The sequence below is a fragment of the Citrus sinensis genome, chromosome 9 (assembly GCF_022201045.2).
Source record: "Citrus sinensis cultivar Valencia sweet orange chromosome 9, DVS_A1.0, whole genome shotgun sequence".
Classification (NCBI taxonomy): Eukaryota; Viridiplantae; Streptophyta; class Magnoliopsida; order Sapindales; family Rutaceae; genus Citrus; species Citrus sinensis.
The window spans coordinates 6,326,662-6,346,358 of NC_068564.1; the positions used below are offsets into that span (position 1 = coordinate 6,326,662).

A 19,697-nucleotide genomic window follows, 5' to 3' on the forward strand; every position below is an offset into this window, starting at 1 on the left:
TAGTTTTCAAAGTTTAGAAAAATACTAATACTATCAATTTACCTCTTCTTCTGTGTTGCAAGTGACTTAAGATTTTTCCACTTACTTGGTTAATATATTTACATAAACAACACAACACTAGTAAAATTAAGGTACAAAATTTTTATCCCAACTTATATGGCGAATAATATATACAAACATTGTATTGGAGTGTCATTATCATGAATGTTTTTACTTTGTCATTTACTTTGGTATTCTTTATACATTTCATACTCTAATAAGATCACATCATTTTGAATAAAATTTATCCAATCTTTGAAATAAAATTATTTAATATGCTAAATTGCTCATTCAGTTAAATAAGGGCTCAAATTATAAGAACCTTATAATATATAGGCAACAAAATTAATACACGAAAGATTTAAGGGCTTATCCGATTTGTACCAAAGAACATTCAAAATCTAAAGCATGCATTGTCCTTTTTTATCTCACTCTCACATAGTTAAACATCTATCTAATCGAGGCGCTCTTATTTACTTTACAATCGAATTACAATTATCGATGTAGAATTTCCACTTTCCCTGCAATCTTTCTCTGCTTGACTTCTCTTTCGACATGTATGTGGCTCATATTTCTTCTTCAAACCTTTCAAAAACAAACACAACAAACATAGAGTAATGTTTACTAATAAACCCTTGTTATTATTAGACCATTTCTCCAATTTCTAATATTTCACTTATTCATAGTTCTCTCCTCACATAGTACAACTACTCTCTCATGTTAAACCCTCAAAGAGCTATTACCGACGGCCAAAACGAGCACGAGCACGAGCACTATCATGATGATGATCATCATCAGGAAGATGATGAACCCATCAGAGACATCCATGCTCTGACCCCACCTCAACCCCCGCCGGTGAATCGGGGCCGTAGAAGAGAAGCTTGGGAAACAAGCAGCCATCGATCATCATCCATGTCCACGACTAGTGAAGGTGCATCAAGTGAAAACTTTACAACCATGAGTAGAGAATTTAACGCTTTGGTTCTTGCAGGTTCAGCTATAGAAACCAACGAGAGTGATCATGTTATAAATAATATTAACGGTACTAGTAATACTGCTCATTTGGCTAGGATTGGTGAAGATGAGATACCTGAAGAGACTAACCCTTTGGCTATTGTACCGGACCATAATCCGTTAGATTTGGGTCCGGGGTCGAGACGGGTTGGTTCGAGTGTTGGTCAAACTGATCACGTTTCATCAGTGCAAAGAGTGAAGAAAGAAGAAGTGGAGTCAAAGATATCAGCATGGCAAAACGCAAAGATTGCAAAGATTAATAATAAGTTTAAGCGAGAGGATGCTGTGATTAATGGGTGGGAGGGTGAGCAAGTTCAAAAAGCTACTTCTTGGATGAAGAAAGTTGAGGTAACTAAGTTGAAAAGTTTTGTCAATTAGTTTTGTTCTGTTATGTTAATTAATTTGCATGCAAAAAGTGATTTTGCAGCCCATGATTTAATGTATAGGTTTGATTAAATGGTCGATTGGATTACTTTTCAATCCATTAATTAAGACCACTCAATTATTGATAGTCCAATATTAATTAAGAGGATTCTTCAATTTAATAATGGCGTTTTTACTTGGTGGGTTAAACTAAGAATAGAAAAGCACTTGTTTTATGCCTTATTGGCTCAATATAAATTCATTTCTTATTTGTTAATAATTATTTTAATATAAATTTACTGATATGTACAATAAAAAAAATCCACTCAAATCTTTTACTATTAGTTTAATTTAATTATCTTGCAATTTTATTTTTCTTAAAATAACTTATAATTTTATATGGGAATTATTAGTGGCTAGAAATTTCATTTCTTGCTATGATTGAAGTTAATTATGCTCTTATTTACAATTCCATTTTGTGTGGATAGTGAGTCAACTCTTTGGTCAAGCTATTATATATATCTATTGGCTGAAAAATGAGTTGATAATCATCTTTTCCCTTTTTCTTTTTTCTCTCTTTCTTTCTTTCTTTTATGCAACCCTTTTGTTGTATGTGTTAATCTGAACTAAATTAGCAATAGCCCATTGACAAAAAAGGGTTTACTTTTTTATAGAGGAAACTAGAGGAAAAAAGAGCAAGAGCACTAGAAAAGATGCAAAATAATGTGGCAAAAGCACACAGAAAAGCAGAAGAGAGAAGGGCATCATCTGAGGCCAAGAGAGGAACCAAAGTGGCAAGAGTTCTTGAAGTTGCCAATTTGATGAGAGCTGTTGGTAGGGCTCCTGCTAAACGCTCCTTCTTTTAGTTAACACCTTGTTGCTATACCTCTATGCTTCCTACAAAAAATCAATACAAAAAAATTATAAAAAAAAATGTGTGGACACAATAAATATTTGCCCTAATTGTAAAGCGTAGGGTACTGCTTCTGCTTTTGAAATGTAGGGTACCCTTATCCTCTATGAACTGCACGTGTACCCCAGAAAAAACAAAATGAGGAATTGTGAACTATTGTGGAATTTATAATTGTATAAGGTTCTTTTGAGTGTGTGAATTAATTAAGTTCGTGAAGATTCGACAAGGTGTTGTTGGGTGATGGTAGTGTAACAACACTTTCTCTTTTGTATATTAATTAATGGTTGCTTGTTTTTGTGGGTGGAGAGTTGGTGCTTATTGCTGATTGTTCATATTGGTCTAATGACGTAGGTATAATTGTATTAAATGAGTATTTGGCAATGGAATGTTGATACCATTCTCTAGTAAATTAAGGATTTAAACTTTTTCTGGTACCGATTAGGATCTAGTTGGGTTTCATCTACGGGTAAAAAGCACTTTAGTCCCCACAAATATCTGTGCCAATTACTCAATTAACTAGCTAATATATTTTGAAAAATATCTATAATGTTCATGTTATATATTTATTTATGTAAAAAGTTATTTAATTATTATTGTTTACTTTTTGGTTCCATGTCAAATTTGTTAAGTAATATGAGATAGAAACATCATTTTAACATTGAAAATTCAGATCCAAGAGTTACAAAAGTAACGACAAGGATATGAGTTTTTAAAGGAAAAAAAAATTTGTGGCACGTGTTTATCAATAGATTTAATTACTCTGTAATTTTTTTAATGCAAAATAATGAAATGCCCCGAATACACTTTGAAAATATGAACTACCCAATGAAATAGGGATTATAATTCTTTTCTGATCTAATTATGTCGTAAGTAAATAATTTAATTATTGATCAGTAGTTAATAAATAAAAATAATAATAATAATTAAATTTTACTCATATACTACCACTTAAAAATACATGGTAGAAAATCTTGATTCTTGAGAAGTTATTAGATCAAAAAAGAATCTTTTTTCATGAAATAGCTGAGGGTACAAGAGTAAAGTTAACGGAGGACCACTAGAGAGCATCCTAAGCCCTCCTAGGGTTTAGAGTATGTCTCTTTTGTGTCTTGTTCCTAATATTTTTCTTGTACCATCTACATTTAATACATATATATGATATGTGTGCATAATTAAATATACATGCATTCAGTTGGCATGGCCTAAAAGAGATATTCTATAATCTCTCCATGCTCCCGTATGGTTTGTCACAATAACTATACAGGGACCACGTAGGAAGTTCAAGAGTCACCAATAATGTGCGGCCAATTACCAGGAGGTATCCTCCACAGAGACTATATCCTAGGAATCACATATTCATCCTTCTCCACTCTCTTTTCTACGTAAATTGACTTGAGTTCTTCCTTTATCTAACGCCTCCATCCATTAAGAATGCGAGTCCACTAATGTTTTAGCTCGTGTTTCTCGCTTATGAAAAACGACTTTAAACACTTTTGCATTATATTTTTATTTAGCAACTGCTAATTACAAAGTAAATTTTATTAAGAAGAAGTTCAAATAATAATAAATCATGAGAAAATCATATGAAATGTGTGCTCGGAAATCTACATATTTTACTACTTACGCCAATTAAGTAACGATTTGAAAAGTGACGGAAAACAGCTATACGTACGAATTTGCTAAATTCTTTCGGAAAAGTTTTCAAGAGAAATTCCTATTTTCTGTTTCCAATACTAACGGAGTAATGGGGGACAAAACTAGGTCCTTCAGATTTTATATATGTAACGCCTGCTTAATAATATTTTTTTTTTAGGTGATTACAAGATTTAAAGTTTAATCAAGGATTATTTGTTAGAATAAACTTGCTATAAAATAATAACATTTTGAAAGCTTTTTAAGTTTCGTGGGTAGTAATAGAACCACGTAGTTTATTTTGTTTAGCCATTAATGTTTCTATGGAACTTGATCATACTCATGGTGATGGGAGCTTTGCTATAGGGCCCAATGCACCTCCAATGATAGCTCAGCTCTCGCCACGCAAACGACGTGCACTACATCAGATCCCCCCCTTTTTTAATCAAAATCTGACTAAAGTCAGCTGATATGTACGCATCAAATCAATCACAGTTTTAAACTATATGAAATAATAATAATAATAATAATATTAGGGCCTTCATCAAAACATTAGATCGTGATCCTTCTATCAAAATCTATTGTAGTTGCCGGAGCCAACAAAACATAATAGCCAATGTTTACGATTCGTCGCCGTATTGATAGACATCATAGCCGTTGAGATAAAAAATCTTGTGACACATTTTATACTTGTAAGATCAGTAACAATACCACTTTTGCTTTTTGCATATTCACATCAGTGAACAGAGACTTTAGACATTATTGTTTTCTGATCATATAGACATATGAAAATCAGAAGATATTTAGTGCTTGAAAATAGTAGAAGCATGCGTAAAAGTTTCTCTAATTGAAGTACAAACAAATCACTGAAAGTTATATAAAGATAATGTTTTAAATTAGTAAATATCAATCCCTTTACATGCAAGAAACCACTCTTCCAAGAAAAATATCATCTTGCTTCATAAAGAACAAAATATCCCAAGATTACAAACAGTGAAAAGCAAGATTATTAAATTATTCACCCTTGATTCGCGTTAGTGGTTTCCTAATATCTGTGAAAAAGGTTGATTAGGTTTATGGCCACCAGGAACCAGCATCTATCCGACCTTTTCTTCTTTTAATAATAGATACAGGTTTAATTACTTTGGATCACTATCATGCTTGCTAGCTTCTTTAAAAGAATGTAGATATGATGATGATCTATGATGGCCATACCGCCTAAGCATGACAACATGGTGCACTCGCCTTGAAGACTTTCCCCGTGTACAGAGGGGCATTTCTTCACAGATGGAATTGATTTAATCTTGAAGTTCGAAAGCTGATGAGTCTTTTACTCTCTAATCCTCAAATGGGTTCTAAAACCAGATGGAGATGAGTTCTATCTTCGTACTTTAACTTCATTTCATCGTTTAGTAAATCCAACTTGGAATAAATTTCTTCGCTTTCTGGATGGTCTTTGCCGCTTGCCACAAAGTGATGAAGCTTACTGTCAATCTCAATCCAGCTACATCCTGCTTCTTTACTTAACCTCAAGTCATTCATAGTCGTTCTAACTTTTGCCGCCTCATCTAACATTCCTTGTCCGGCATACATATTTGACACAAGTATAAAAGACCCAGCATCTTTGGGTTCCAAATCAAGCAAGCGTTTTGAAGCTAAAATACTGAATTTTGAATTCGCCATTAACTTTGAGACACTGACCAAAGTCCTCCAAAGAAGAGGTGATTCTGAGAAAGGGCTACTGTTAATTAAATTCATAGCTTCAGACAAACGACCAGCTCTACCCAAAAGATCTACCATGCAAGCAAAGTGTTCAAGTATTGGCCTAAGGCCATATATTTGCTCAATTTCATTGAACAAGCATATCCCTTCTTCCGATAAACCAGAGTAAATACAGGCTTGAAGGACACCCAATATTGAAATGTCATCAGGAGCAAAACCTTCTCTTTTCATCTCCTCAAAAAGCAACAGTGCTCCTTTACCTAGCCCATGGAGGGCATATGCAGAAAGCATTGCATTCCATGATACTATATCGCGGTCGCTTATACCCTTAAAAATCTGAAAAGCACTGTCAATACTTCCACATTTGGCATACATAGTAATCAAAGCATTACCTACTATCACATCAGCTGCATAACCTGTTTTAATTGAATAGGCATGAAGACTATGGCCTCTAACTAAACAAGCTTGACTAGCTGATAAACTAAGGAGTCGTGAAAATGTCACCGGATCTGGTTCCATACCAGCTAACCTCTGCTGACTAAACAAAACCATGACATCTTCTTCATCATCTGCAATTTTTTCCATGAATCCAGAAAGAATTGCATTAAATTCAGCAGTATATTTACATGAGAAACCATCAAGCAGCATTCTTGCAGACTTTAGATCCCCACCTTTCGCATATATATCAACCAAAGCAGTCCCCAATCTGACATCAGATAAATAACCATGCTTTATCGCAAATCCATGCAGTTGAAGTCCTAATTCCAAGTTTGAGCACACTGAACAGCCATCAATTACAGTTGCCAAACAACTAGAGTCGCAACAAATACCAAGGTCAAGAAATTCCAAGAACCCATTGATGGCTTTTCCACCATGACCACTCCTCACATAACCTGATATAAGAGCAGTCCAAGAAATCAAATTCCTCTCACTTATTGCATCAAACATTCTCTCGGCTTCTTCAGACATTCCATGCTTTCCATACATTGTAACTATTGCATTTCCAACTGAAATTTCCCTCACAACACCAAACTTAACAGCAAGCCCATGTAATTGCTTGCCTTCCTCAACACCTAAATTTTCATAGCACACACTAATAACATTGGTAAATGTATAGTCATTTGGCTCAAAATCAGAACTTAACAGATGAACAAAGACATGAAAAGCCATTTCACTCTCTCCTGCCTTATTGTATTCTAAAATCATAAAATTCACACAACGAACATCTTTGTAAGCTAATCCTCGGAACACGTTCTCTGCCTCACGAAAGCAACCGCTATGGAAGTACATAGAAATCAAAGAAGTACCGACAAAAACATTGTTCTCAAACCCGCTTTTGATAGCAAAAGCATGAATTTGTTCTCCAAAAATCCGATCCTCTAGCAAGCTACACGCCTCCAAAATCACAGAGCAAGTATGCTCATTGAACTTCTCTTCCGACCGATACATATCACATGCAATTCCCAGCACTGACTCGTAATCACCATCATCTAAATACCCTTTTATTAGCGAAGTCCAAGTGATTGCACTTCTAACAAGCATTCCATCGAACAGCTTCTGGGCAACATCTAATCTATTGAACTTGGCGTACAAATTAATGAGGTTATTAGCTTCAAACGTATCGTTTTGAGAGCCAGACTTGAGTAAAAAGGCATGGACAGCTTGACCCAGCTTTAAATCTCCTGACCCAATTGAGATTTTGACAAGCTGAGGCCAGTCATTGAAGAGAAGTGTCCGCTCAGAACATGAAACGCTTGAAATGGAACATAAATAGGCGACTTGGGATTTGGGATTTGGTGAGAATGTGTTAATGGGTACCTTTTTTTTCAATGGCGGGAGACTTTGTTGAGATTTAAATGGTGGTTGAAGTAAATTGGCGGGGAGAAGAGTATGCATCGGATCTTGTCAATTACGTGAAGTAAGTGCACAGCTGAGCTGACAGCTTCCTTGGTAAGATAAATTAAATACTAACTAAATTTCATGACAAAATATATAAATCCCGCTCTTCTAGCTTATATGATTCAAAATTAATAGATTTTGTACCCTAAAAAAAAAATCATGTTTATTAAGAATAACACCTACTTAAAAATATCAATTTGAGTTGTATTTATTCTTTTATAATCTCTTGTCACGATAGGAATCATAATATTATAGAAAGATAAATACGAAGTTCAAATCAGCACAATAATGTAAAAAGTTTAACATAAATCTCAATAATTTTTTGAAAAAAATTTAAAATAGTAATAAGTAAAGATATTCCGTTTGATATTTCACCTTACAGTTATTCTTATTCTTTCAAAATTTCCAAGATTTTTGTTTTTCCAAAAGGTGATATGTATGATGTGTCCAATTTAGATCAAACAAAGGCAAATAATTGAATTGTATAATAAACCTTATACCGTATAGGCCTATATATATATATATATATATTCCATTTGTTTGGTTTCAATGGCGCCACAAGCCGCAGTAGAGCCATTTGCTTACTGGTTCAATCTCCCAACTGATTAGACTCTTAATCTTCATCTTCTAAAAACTGATATTTCTGGATGTTGATGGCTGCTAACACAACTACTCCATAACCATAATAGAACACAAAATGTGTATCTCGTAAATCCTTTTGCCAAATCAAAAATGGAATCACCACCACCACCACAATAACAATTCCAGTGCCTAACGTACTTGAGAGTGGTCACATCTTGCATCTACCACCACCACCATCACCCTTTCGGATCGAATTTGGTGAATTAGCCCTCTGCAGGCCAGGAGGAGTGCATGATTATGTTACTCCAGATCATGATCATGATCATAATCATTTTTGTTTTTCCAAATTAAGGAAGCAGGCATTCATTATTTGGATGATTGTATTGGCAAGTGCATGTGGCATCCTCTTTCCTATAGCATTTGATCATCGTTCATCTGTGACTGTAGCAAACGCATTGTCGTCTGTCAAAACACCTAAATTCCGGCCTGATAATTATCATTTGGTGAGTTATTATATACTTGGTGGAGTTGAATGTCGATTTGTTGCTAGTTTTAAGATTCATATACAAGAAGAGTTGGCAGCAGCATTCTACAAATTAGATTGGCAGATGGAGGAATCGATTGAGGTGAAAAAATAATTTAATTTTAATAATACAAATTTTTTTTTTTGGGAATTAATTGCTATTTTTTTGGTTGTGTTTTAGTATATTGATTATTGCCATGAACATATCCAAAATGTAGTATAATTTTTCAATTTTATCAACTAAAGTTAAAATAATTGACATGTAACCTTTTCAATTGAAATATATTACACTTAATGAATCTCATGCAATCATTGGACCATGGTTAACAACTGGGTTTGAATTTTATAGAGATTTTGACAGATATATGGACAACATGCTAAGTATTTTGGGCCAAGTAACGTTGTTGCATCCAAACTTACTGATGACCCAATTCAAAGCCTTTTCTAATTTCCTTAACAACATCTAAACATACATTTACCACCGTTCCAAGTGATTTCATAATACATTGCCTTGCAATATATTATACTTCCAATTGTGTTGTCATTGCATGATTTGGTAAAGAAATGAAACTAGAATAACCAGAATTTACGTTATCGATTGTCAATTTAAGCGAATCATGCACCGCAACAATATCTATTATTTAAACGTAAAGTTATTAGTTTCCTCCAATACCATAATTTTGTATTGAAGTGATAAACAACTAATTTCCACCGTGATTCTCATATGACAGCACAGAGAAAAAAAAATTCAGATTTTGGTTCTCTGATTCTCTCATGTGATAATAACGTATACTTCATACCATGTATACCCATTTATATGGCCTTCTTCCTCACTATATACTCACATTACGCATGTATTTATTACTAACAGTTTGGCACATCATACAAATATGATAACACATGCGTTCACATGGTTATTGAATTTTTTTTTTTTTCAGAAACATACAGAAATTTCATTCCCGACAAACGCGTACAATGCATTAAAATATATGTAGCAATACATAGGAAAATTTATAAAAATAACCTTAATTTTTTTATTTTTTCAATTTAACCCCCCAAATTGTTTCATATCAAGTAGTCAATTTTTCAAAAAAAGTAGTCAATTTTTTTTTGTCCCCAAATTACGCTCCACATATCTATACTCCGAACTCTCTAAATCAGAAACAAATCCAAGAAATTGAAAAGAGCCTAATCCCTAGGTAAGCAAACTTCAACATCTTTTCAGTGATTTGAGTGAATTTGATTGGGATTCTAGATGATTATAGGTTGTTAAAGTGATATAATTAGGGGTAGGCATCGGTTCAATTTCGGGATAAATTTTTGGTTTTAGATCGGTTTTGATATGAAATTTAAAAAAACCATTCAGTTTTTACGAAAATAAAAACTAAACTAAAACCGATAGGTCAGTTTCGGTTCGAATTCAATTTTGGTTTCAGATCAGTTTCGATTCTCTTAACGGTTTTATTTAAGCAATCGGTTTTCGATTCTTCTTAACAGTTTGGTTTTTGGTTCGATTTTTCGAATCATTTTCTATTTCAAACCCTATACAATAATTTTCTCATTTTCAATATATATAATATATTCAGAGCATGTAAAATCGACGATTTCATCAATTAATCTACAATTTCATCAATTACTATTACATCATTAAAATACATCATAATCTACTACTACTACCACTAAATCATTCATCATCATTACCATATTAACTTAATATAATCCATAACATAAGTTCATGACAACATTAAAAAAAAAATTCCGACAATGACACAAAACAAAATAAAAGACGGTCAAATGCCCAACAACGTCCAGGCAACATCCAAGACAACATCTATAACCGTAAGAAACTATTACAACATAAAAATTAAAAATCAACCATAAGAAATGCCATTACTTTGCTCCCTTGTCCCACCAACTTCTTCCAATTTTAATAACTTCCAACATCCACACTTCCCAACTTAAATATGCACAAATAAAATTGAAATGAGTAAAATAACCATAAATATAACTATATAAATAATATATCAAATTAATATAAATGATACCTTTTATTGAAATGATTAAAGTAAACACTCAATCACCAATTGGTCCTTTGCTGCTTGTGTTTGTTGTGCTAGCATTGGTCTCACAAATTTTACAAACAAATAAATTAAATATATAAAATCATTGTTTATAATATTGAATATTACAAATAAATTATCAAAAATCAACAAAATCATGTCATTACCTACTTTAACAAGTTCATAAAATTCAGTTTCTTCCTTGATTGATTCTATTATGCGATCTCCGAAAAGAGTTGATCGAAGCTAATTTTCAATGCAAATCAAGGACTCAATTGTTTTAGGAGTTAAAGAACTCCTAAATGGGTTGAGAATCAACCATCAGTGATAAATGCCGACTCCGAAGCAACGGTGAAAACTGGAATTGCCAAAACATCTTTGGCAATATGAGACAAAATTGGATACCTGTGCCGATTCAAACTCCACCAATTCAAAATATCAAAGTTGTCATTCATCATTTCTATTTTATACGACAAGTATCTTTCAACCTCATTTTTCCCACCAGATCCATCTTGTGTACTTGCTTTCATCTTTTTATATTGTGCAAAAGGGTCAAGAGAAATAGAGCTAGCACACTCACTAATCTACTAGTCTGAACCATGCAATTAGTCTTAGCAGCACAGTTTGGATCGCTAGAATTGTAACTTTGATAAAGCTTCATCAACAATTCTTTAAGCCTATTGCACAGCTCCTCAACCTTCTTGGTATCATACAAACTATTAAAGCACCATGTAACAAAGTCCATCTTACATTGAGGATCAAGTACTGCTGCTAGAATCAAAAACATGTTGACCTTCTCCAAATTATCACCCCAATATTTGACAAACTTTGTTATTTTAGATTTGACCATATAGCTTAACAAAATATCATCACTATCATTAAGAGACTTCAAATAAACTTAAACTTTTCACATCTCATTCAACTAATTATTCGCAGTCACAAATTTAGAACTACTAAATTTTAAGTCACATCATAAATGACTGATAGAAATTCGACTATCCTTCTAGCATTGTCCCAATCAACTTCCATTGGTGGCCTTAACCTGTATTTTTTGTTCTCGTTCTCATCCTCTCCGTCAACTCCGAACCAATTAACATAGTGTCCATTTTCATCTTTTAATCTATCAAATTCTTTTTCAAATTTCAACACGGATCTCAACAGAATGTTGACTTCCACATAGTCGGCACAACTAACACTATAAACCCATTATATGAGATTTTTTTTTTTTGCATCAACGCAAGGTTTGAATTTTTACAATCTTGATAGGGAAGATCTAACGTATCTCATTGCATTGCGAATATTATCTATTGATGTCTTCGTTGTATCCAACCCATCCGTCATAGTCACATTTATTATATGTGTTGAACATCTCACATGCAAATACAAACCATTTAAAACCAATGAATCCCAATTCCAATTTTCTAACTTGTTCTTCAAATAATTGACTGCTTTTTTATTAGCACTTGCATTGTCCACGGTAATTGTGAACAAACTTTCAATACCCCAATCAATCATACACTTCTTAATGAGCTTCCCAATGACCTCTCCTTTATGATTAGAAATTGGTGCAAAACTAAGTATTCTCTTATGCAACTCCCATTTTTGTCAATAAAATGGGTAGTTATCACCATATAATTACACATTTGAATTGAAGTACAAGTATTTGTAGTGATTCATACCCTTTGACAATTTGCAGTGAACATATTTTTCAACATTTCTTCTCATTCTCATATAATTGAAGAATATCCCTTGTAATTGTCCTTCGCGACATCACATCAAACTTTGGACAAAAAGTAGTCATAAACTCTAAAAACCCTTCAGCCTCTACGAATTTAAAGGGCAACTCATATTTAATAATCATCTTTACAAGTGCCTTCCAATAAGCTTCTTTATTAAAACCAACATAAACAAGCTCAACATTATTTTTTGCTTTTTTTCCTCCAATTAGCTTTGAAAACGATTGCCAAACATCTGATCTCAAGCGCCTACCACTTTTTTTCATTCTCAACACTCTTTTCAAAATCATCCTTCATAATCTCCTCTACAACATTGTTATTTTCTTCCATCCTGCACACAAGGCCTATTATAATCAATGTATAATAAACAAAAACTAAAATAATTTACAAATTTGTATTTGAAAAAAAAAAGGCAAGATTTTTAGACTAAAATGAAGAATTTTTAGATTATAGTTACTACTTTTAATATCAAAACTTTTGGCCCAAAATGTAAATAAAATAAAATAAGTCTTTGTGCCATAATGAAAATTAGCAAAATATTAGGGACTAAAATGATAGCAAACAAATTAAACCATAATATAATTCTTATATGCAAACATTTCCTAAATATTGGGTCATGCTAACATTTTATAAAGAAAATGGATCTAAACGATATTATCCCTCCATCGTCTTCAACAATTCTTAACTTCCTTAGTCTTTACCCAGCACTACCAGCAGCACTGTCAGTATCCAAACGAAAAAATTGAAAAAATACAGTAACACGCTCATATCCAGGCAAAGCTAATAAAACTAAATATTATTAATAATTTAAGCAAACATGAAAAAAGAACAGATCAAAGAGATATTTCCAAAAAAAGAAAAGAAAGCAGAGCAAGTTAGTCACGAATGAAAACAAACTAATTACCTGACTAACTAGCTGGTGACGGAATAATGGAAAGAATGGCAACGGTAGGTCGGCAGCAAGGAGAAGGCAGAACGGGCAAAAGCAGATGCGAGTTAGGGTTTGAGTTGTGGGTTTGTGGTTGTGCTGTGCAGTTGAAAGTGAGAGAGAGAGTGTGTGGTGCAAAGTGCAAATGTGTAATTTGTGTATATATATGTTCTAGTGAAAATGTCTTAATTTCAGTTCGGTTCAGATTTTATAACTTTTGATCCGAAAACCGAGCCGAAACAAACCATTCGATTCGATATTTATAAATTCATATTTTTGTTTTAAAAAAATGAAACCGAAACCTTAAAAATCGACCCGAACTGAATTTTTTTTTTTTTTGGTTTAATTTTGCCCACTCCTAGATATAATGAAATAAAATTTAGTTAAAATGATGAGTTATAACCATTGAACATTAGGTGTCTAATGAAATTCCTCTTAGATAGCTTATATTTAGTTTTTTGTATAATCACGGTGTGACGGGGGTTTTGCTGAGCTGTGTGCATTGTTTTTCGTATATCGAGTGCAATAAAGAGTAAATTTAGTGATCGATGAAAGAACGAAAGACGCAGCTATCACATGCAGCGTGCGAGGGGGAGTGCATGCTGCACGTAACACGCGCACGCTTGTCGCGTGTGTACGATAGGGCGCGACATGCAAAAAATAGCGTATGTCTAACTATCACACAAAATGACAGTCTTTGTTTGTGTTATTATTACTGTTGTGGATTTATTTACATATAATTGTGTAATATAATAATTTAATTATGTAACTTGTATCAAATAAATGGTCAAATTGAAAATAACAAAGCATAATCCACCCAATCGACGAATGAATTGGGTATGATGAAAGTACATTATAGCGATCACTTCCCCCGGTATATCATGAGTGTGTAAATTATATACAGTTGTAAAAGTCATTCAAGAAAATTAACAACATAGCTATTCAAACTATTCAAGGATGACATATTTGGGCATTTCATGGAGTGTAGAAACTTTCCATTTAGTAGTGTAATTGTGCGTAATATGTTGCTTAGGCAAGTGGCCCATGGAGAAAATAACAAAAAAGATTAGTTATGATTTCAAATTAGTGAGGATTTGATACGCTTATCAGTTAGAGATTGGTGCTTAGTTATAGGATTTTGCTATGCTAAAGATGTGATATTGAAAAAAGTAAAAAAATAGTGCAGAAGCTACTTAACAGATATTTGGCAATTTGGTTCACAAGATGAATCTTGTCCAGTTCGAGTCAAGATTTATGGACTTAGACTTCGAGGTTATGGATGACACTGATGTGTTAAAGATCACGCTATTTTACTTTGTATATAAAGTACTAAATGGAAGAAAAGAGCATTGTAAAATCAATTTTTTGTTGTTTAATGAGGTAGATGAGATAGATCACTTTCGAAATCATCCATGGTCGTTTTTCATGGATAATGATATATGTCAGTCTTGACAATGCATTGAACGGCAAAGCCAAGAAATTTAAGAAGACTCGTGTAGAAAACCTAAGCTTAAAATTGAAAAATACAATATTTATGGCTTTACATCTATAGTCTAAGTGTGTGGAGAAATTTTTTTTGATTACTTAGTTTTGTAATAATGAATATTTAATAACACGTTTTATGACTTTATATCTTTACTTGTTGCAGGAACGGGTTTTTAAAGCAATTAGAGGACCGCCATTAAAGTGGGTCGTGAAAACTAAAAAGAAAATTCTCTGGATCGTGTAGTGGAAGCCCATGACTTCTTCTAAGATAAACTTTACTAAAGTGTATTCATATCTCAATGACAATTCTTGTCTTGTAAGTAATATATATATATATATATATATATTCTCGTCATGTAAGTAATATATTTATATAATTACTTTTCATATTACTATTTATTAGATGATGATACTAACATAAAATTTGGTATTCTTTACAATAGGGAAACATTTTACAAATCATCAAACTAGATGCAAATGAAAAAGCCTTAAAATATTTGAAGAGTGTGGAGGATTACATGTCATATATCCTAAGTTAGTCCCGTAATGTGGGTATTTTTTAGCGCATCATAGCACAATTTAAAATATAGTTAAAAATTAAAATTTTTTACTTTGGTATCTATCCATTTTTTATGTTATTTTGTACAGAATCAACCTTCAATCAAGGTGTCACACATTATAAGGATAAAAGAGGAGGATTGTGACACTAGCCCAACACAGGTGTAGTAAAATTCCATTGAGGATGAGCTTGTTGCCGATGACCATCACGAATCCGCACATGATTATAATGACACACATGATTCAAAAGTTACTTTCTAATTTAAAAGGTCATTTTCTTTCGTCATATATAATTGATTTCAACGCTCTCTCATTTTTTTGTTTGTTTCGTGGTAATAGTTGAAGATAAATTTCTGTTATGATTATCTCATTCAACGGATGAACAAGATTGATTGTTCTATTTATAAACTGAGGCCGAATTTTGAGGTAGAGCACAAAGAACAATAATAGTATAAAGAAGTGGTCATGAGATTTATGACTTCATTTAATGATGGTTCTTCCAAGTGCTCATAGGTAGTTTTCCAGTTGGATGCTTGTATATGGTGAGCAAGTTTAACATGTAATAGTTCTTTTAGTTTTAAATATGATATTAGTTAGAATATGTTTATCTTGGCGAATCGACAAGCTCGGATGCCCATGGACTATACATTGATGTTGGCAATCATGATGGTTACACCCTTATGTCGTCGTATAGTTTTTATGGAATGTAAGTGGTGACAGTGTGTAGAACGTCACAGAGGCACCTCCTGGTATAAGTAAGTTTGGATGTTCGCACAGACTGTCGTATGTCTCTAACAGTCCTCATTAAATTCATTCTTTCAAGAAAATAAGGAATGTCAGGCCTTCACTCACACTCGAAATAACGGACCGTGAGATCGATGAAAAAATAATTATAAATATAAAGCCTCAAAATATTCTTCTCATTACCTAAGGAGTATTCTACTCAATTGAACCTCTTATTGCTCAAATACGCTATTTACATGATTCTGAAGAACAGTGGGCCTCAAAGCATATAATTGTGGACTGTGTGATCTTGAAATAAGACTTATCCCTTAAGGGAACTTTGCACAGTTTCAGTACTAACTCTTTCTCCTCATTGAACAACTTACCTACACTAATATCATTAGAATTACAACTTCTAACCAAGTCTGAAGCAATCAAGTTTGAATGCAATACTAGAGTAAGACTAACAAAGGGGTTAACTATCCTTCTCCTAAAGGAATAAGTTGATTGTCTTTGTTATTAATAAGTATATTATATTGAGGCTCTTCTTTAACATTGATACGAATATCAGAATGACTGATGCCCCCATTATCAACTGAACTATTGAAGTGAGTGTCCCTCGTAATATTATACAGTTCCATACAAGCGTTATCAGCTTATGTGTTGTTGATGTCATCAATATCATTACTGTGAAAATCATTATTGTGGAATAGAGAGTAATGTTGCTCTAACGATATTGTTAGTAGTAATGCATCTTCTTTAACATCCATTGATGTAATGTCGTTCTAATTAATGGTGTCATTGTTTTGTAAAGTGGTGGGAGTAACATTACCACAATGACATCGGTAGTGGTAACACCTCTTCTTCAATATCGGGGACAGAGTCTTTTGCTCTAAACTAAGTTTCAATTTCTACAAGTAGCTTAAGATCTTGATTCAGAACTGAAGGAGATGTGGTAACAAATATAGGAATGCATCCATAGTTGACCATATTAGAGGCCAATATGTAACACAACCTTGATCATTTCATCATTAAATATGTCAATAGGTAGTGAACATGTATGATAGATTGTGTTACTAGACCTCAAATTTTCTTTATCGTCATATTATATTGATTAGGATTTATCTGTAAAATCTCATACACTCTTGCTAGAAATTGATTAACGTACAATCTTTCCAAACTAAAATGTTTTATTCTTGGTGTTCACATACTTCATACATCCATTTGCTAACGCCTCTCACCAACTATTGTAATACAATTAAAGTATAAGTGAATCCATTAAGCTAGAAAACTATTAAAAAGACAGCATAAATAAGATTATGCAATATAAATTATGATAAAATGAATATATGATACATTTATATGGATGTCACACATATTGTGGTTATGCACATAGTGCCATAGGTGCTTATCGCACTTAAATTTAGGTAAAAAAATTTTTCGACCATGTGATAAAATGGAGTACAAGGTTTTGCATTTGATTATTCTCGTCGCAAGCTTTGAAAAGATACATTATACGCCCAAAGCAAACACATGTAGTTTAAGTTATGACTTTAAAAAAATATTTGAAATTTAGTGTGATAAGCTAATTTAGTGAGACATGCAGTGGGACGGGTGCCTATCTCACATATACACAATTGTCTCACTGCCTATCTCACTAAATTAACTTGTCTCACTAAATCTGAGTTTTATTTTTACTTTCAATTTTCGGTGTTTTTAATGATTTTTTTATTTCTCTACTCAAACTAAGTACTTTAATAAATTACATTATTTTATGAATTAAAAATAACAACATTTACAGCAAAACAATATCAATTTCAAATATAAACAATAATCGTTGTGTAAAAGGTTCATATTGTGCAAGAACATATACTAGTCTGAAGAAACTTCCCAATTCTCAATTGATGATTATATCTTCAGTTATATAATACTCGTTTGATGAGATTTGGTGATTTATTGAGAGTGTTGAAAGTGTTGAGTGTGAATGGATTTTCAAGAATGGCATTTGTTAGTAAATTTGTTTAAAGTGATGATGACTATTTGGTCCAAAAAACTAATATTTGGCTAACTATGATAGAAAAATGTTTGGGGGGCTAAATTTAAAAAATTAAAAATTTTTAGGATTATCTTTATAAATTTCTCCAATACAATAAGATCTCTTTACAGTTCATCTATTACGATATCCAAATGGTCAAATCATTATATTTTGACACTAAAGATAGGGATGAAAACTAGTGCAATGAAGATTTCATTGTAAGAAATATTTTTTATAAAGCTGTGCACAAATTTGATTTGAGCCTAATCCAAAAAACTCCTTAGCTCTTTGAACTTCAAATCAGAAAGACAGTTGCACTATAAAACAAAAAACTAAAAGAGACAACTACCACCATGGATAAAGAGATCTATAGGGGTAAACAATCACCTCCATCGATCAAGAGTTTCGGAGGTAAACAACCACTACTATAGATCAAATGACCTAGATGGGCACAACCACCATCAATAGATTAAGAGATCTACATGGACAAAAAGAGCAAACAAAATAATAATAATAATAATAATAAACAAACAAGAGATTTTTATCGAGAAAATAACTCAAGAGAGCCATTTTTTGTGGACAAAAGAAGATGTGTTTGTAGACTGTTGCAGAGGATGAGAGAAAGTAGGTTAGAGAGACATGTTTATTGAATTTAAATTTAGATAGAAGATCAAAACAGAGGAAAGATCAATAGAAAAATTACCAAATTGAACTACACACACACACATGTGCACGCGCGCGCACACACATACACACACAGAGTTAGGTATACGAAAATACCAAATAAAATCGGTTATTCAATTCAGTTTAAAAAATGGTGAGGCTATTTGAACTATAAAAATTACTTTGAACACTCTTATTTTAATAAAATAATTTATTACAAAATCACCCATCATAAAAATTACTATTAAGGACAATTTGTTTATGAACTAATATAACTTAATTACTTTAAACACTCATATAGTACTCTAATTATTTAACATATAATCTTTTATTTGTAACATCTTAAAGAATACTTCATTTGAACATGCAGCAAATCAATATTTGAAATTATTTTGAAGACAAAATATTTGTAAGCCTTAATTTTTCAAGAAATAATCAACTGGAATTATTGCAAAAGTGCTCTTTTTTTTCTTTGATTTAAAAAAAAAAATTAAAAGCACTCTTTACGTAGTAACTCAGTCAGCATCTTCTTCTTCTTCGTTTTGTGTGAGATGGCAATTTATTTTTCAATTGTTATTAGGGTAGTTAAACTCCATATTTTTTTTATCTTAAAAAACTTGAAGATGCAAAATTGATATGGAATACATTCTTTAATTAATAATAAGTAAAATTATTTTAAAAAGTTTGTTTGAAACTTGACTTAATTCCATTGTTGTAAGTTATGTTATATTTCTTAAAAAATTTCATCATGTGCCGAATAGTTTTGAGTAAACTAATTTAAATGATTTAAATAGAGATTTTTTTTTTGGGATTTTAAAGAGT

At 32.4% G+C, this 19,697-nt stretch overlaps 2 protein-coding genes and 1 long non-coding RNA gene across 3 annotated transcripts; 1 reads left to right on the forward strand and 2 right to left on the reverse strand.

The window, feature by feature from the left end:
- Positions 1 to 482: 482 nt before the first annotated feature.
- LOC102621333 (remorin 4.2-like) lies at positions 483 to 2,626 on the forward strand. Its single transcript, XM_006489862.4, has 2 exons — positions 483 to 1,401; positions 2,091 to 2,626. Exons 1-2 carry the CDS (start codon positions 757 to 759, stop codon positions 2,280 to 2,282), a joined length of 837 nt encoding a protein of 278 aa, XP_006489925.2. The 5' UTR covers positions 483 to 756; the 3' UTR covers positions 2,283 to 2,626.
- A 2,182-nt stretch (positions 2,627 to 4,808) lies between these two features.
- Positions 4,809 to 7,754, reverse strand: LOC102621621 (pentatricopeptide repeat-containing protein At2g33680-like). Its single transcript, XM_006489863.4, has one exon. It carries the CDS (start codon positions 7,577 to 7,579, stop codon positions 5,306 to 5,308), a length of 2,274 nt encoding a protein of 757 aa, XP_006489926.2. The 5' UTR covers positions 7,580 to 7,754; the 3' UTR covers positions 4,809 to 5,305.
- A 2,607-nt stretch (positions 7,755 to 10,361) lies between these two features.
- On the reverse strand, positions 10,362 to 13,598 carry LOC127899652 (uncharacterized). Its single transcript, XR_008051555.1, has 3 exons — positions 13,388 to 13,598; positions 10,733 to 12,814; positions 10,362 to 10,644 (listed from the first exon to the last, which is right to left on the reverse strand). It is a non-coding gene; the product is annotated as an uncharacterized LOC127899652 (long non-coding RNA).
- Positions 13,599 to 19,697: the final 6,099 nt, after the last annotated feature.

Coding starts and splice junctions, on each gene's coding strand:
- LOC102621333 (XM_006489862.4), top strand. CDS start 757: ATGTTAAACCCTCAAAGAGCTATTACCGACGGCCAAAACGAGCACGAG. Junction 1,402..2,090: donor CTTGGATGAAGAAAGTTGAG/GTAACTAAGTTG, acceptor ACTTTTTTATAG/AGGAAACTAGAGGAAAAAAG.
- LOC102621621 (XM_006489863.4), bottom strand. CDS start 7,579: ATGCATACTCTTCTCCCCGCCAATTTACTTCAACCACCATTTAAATCT.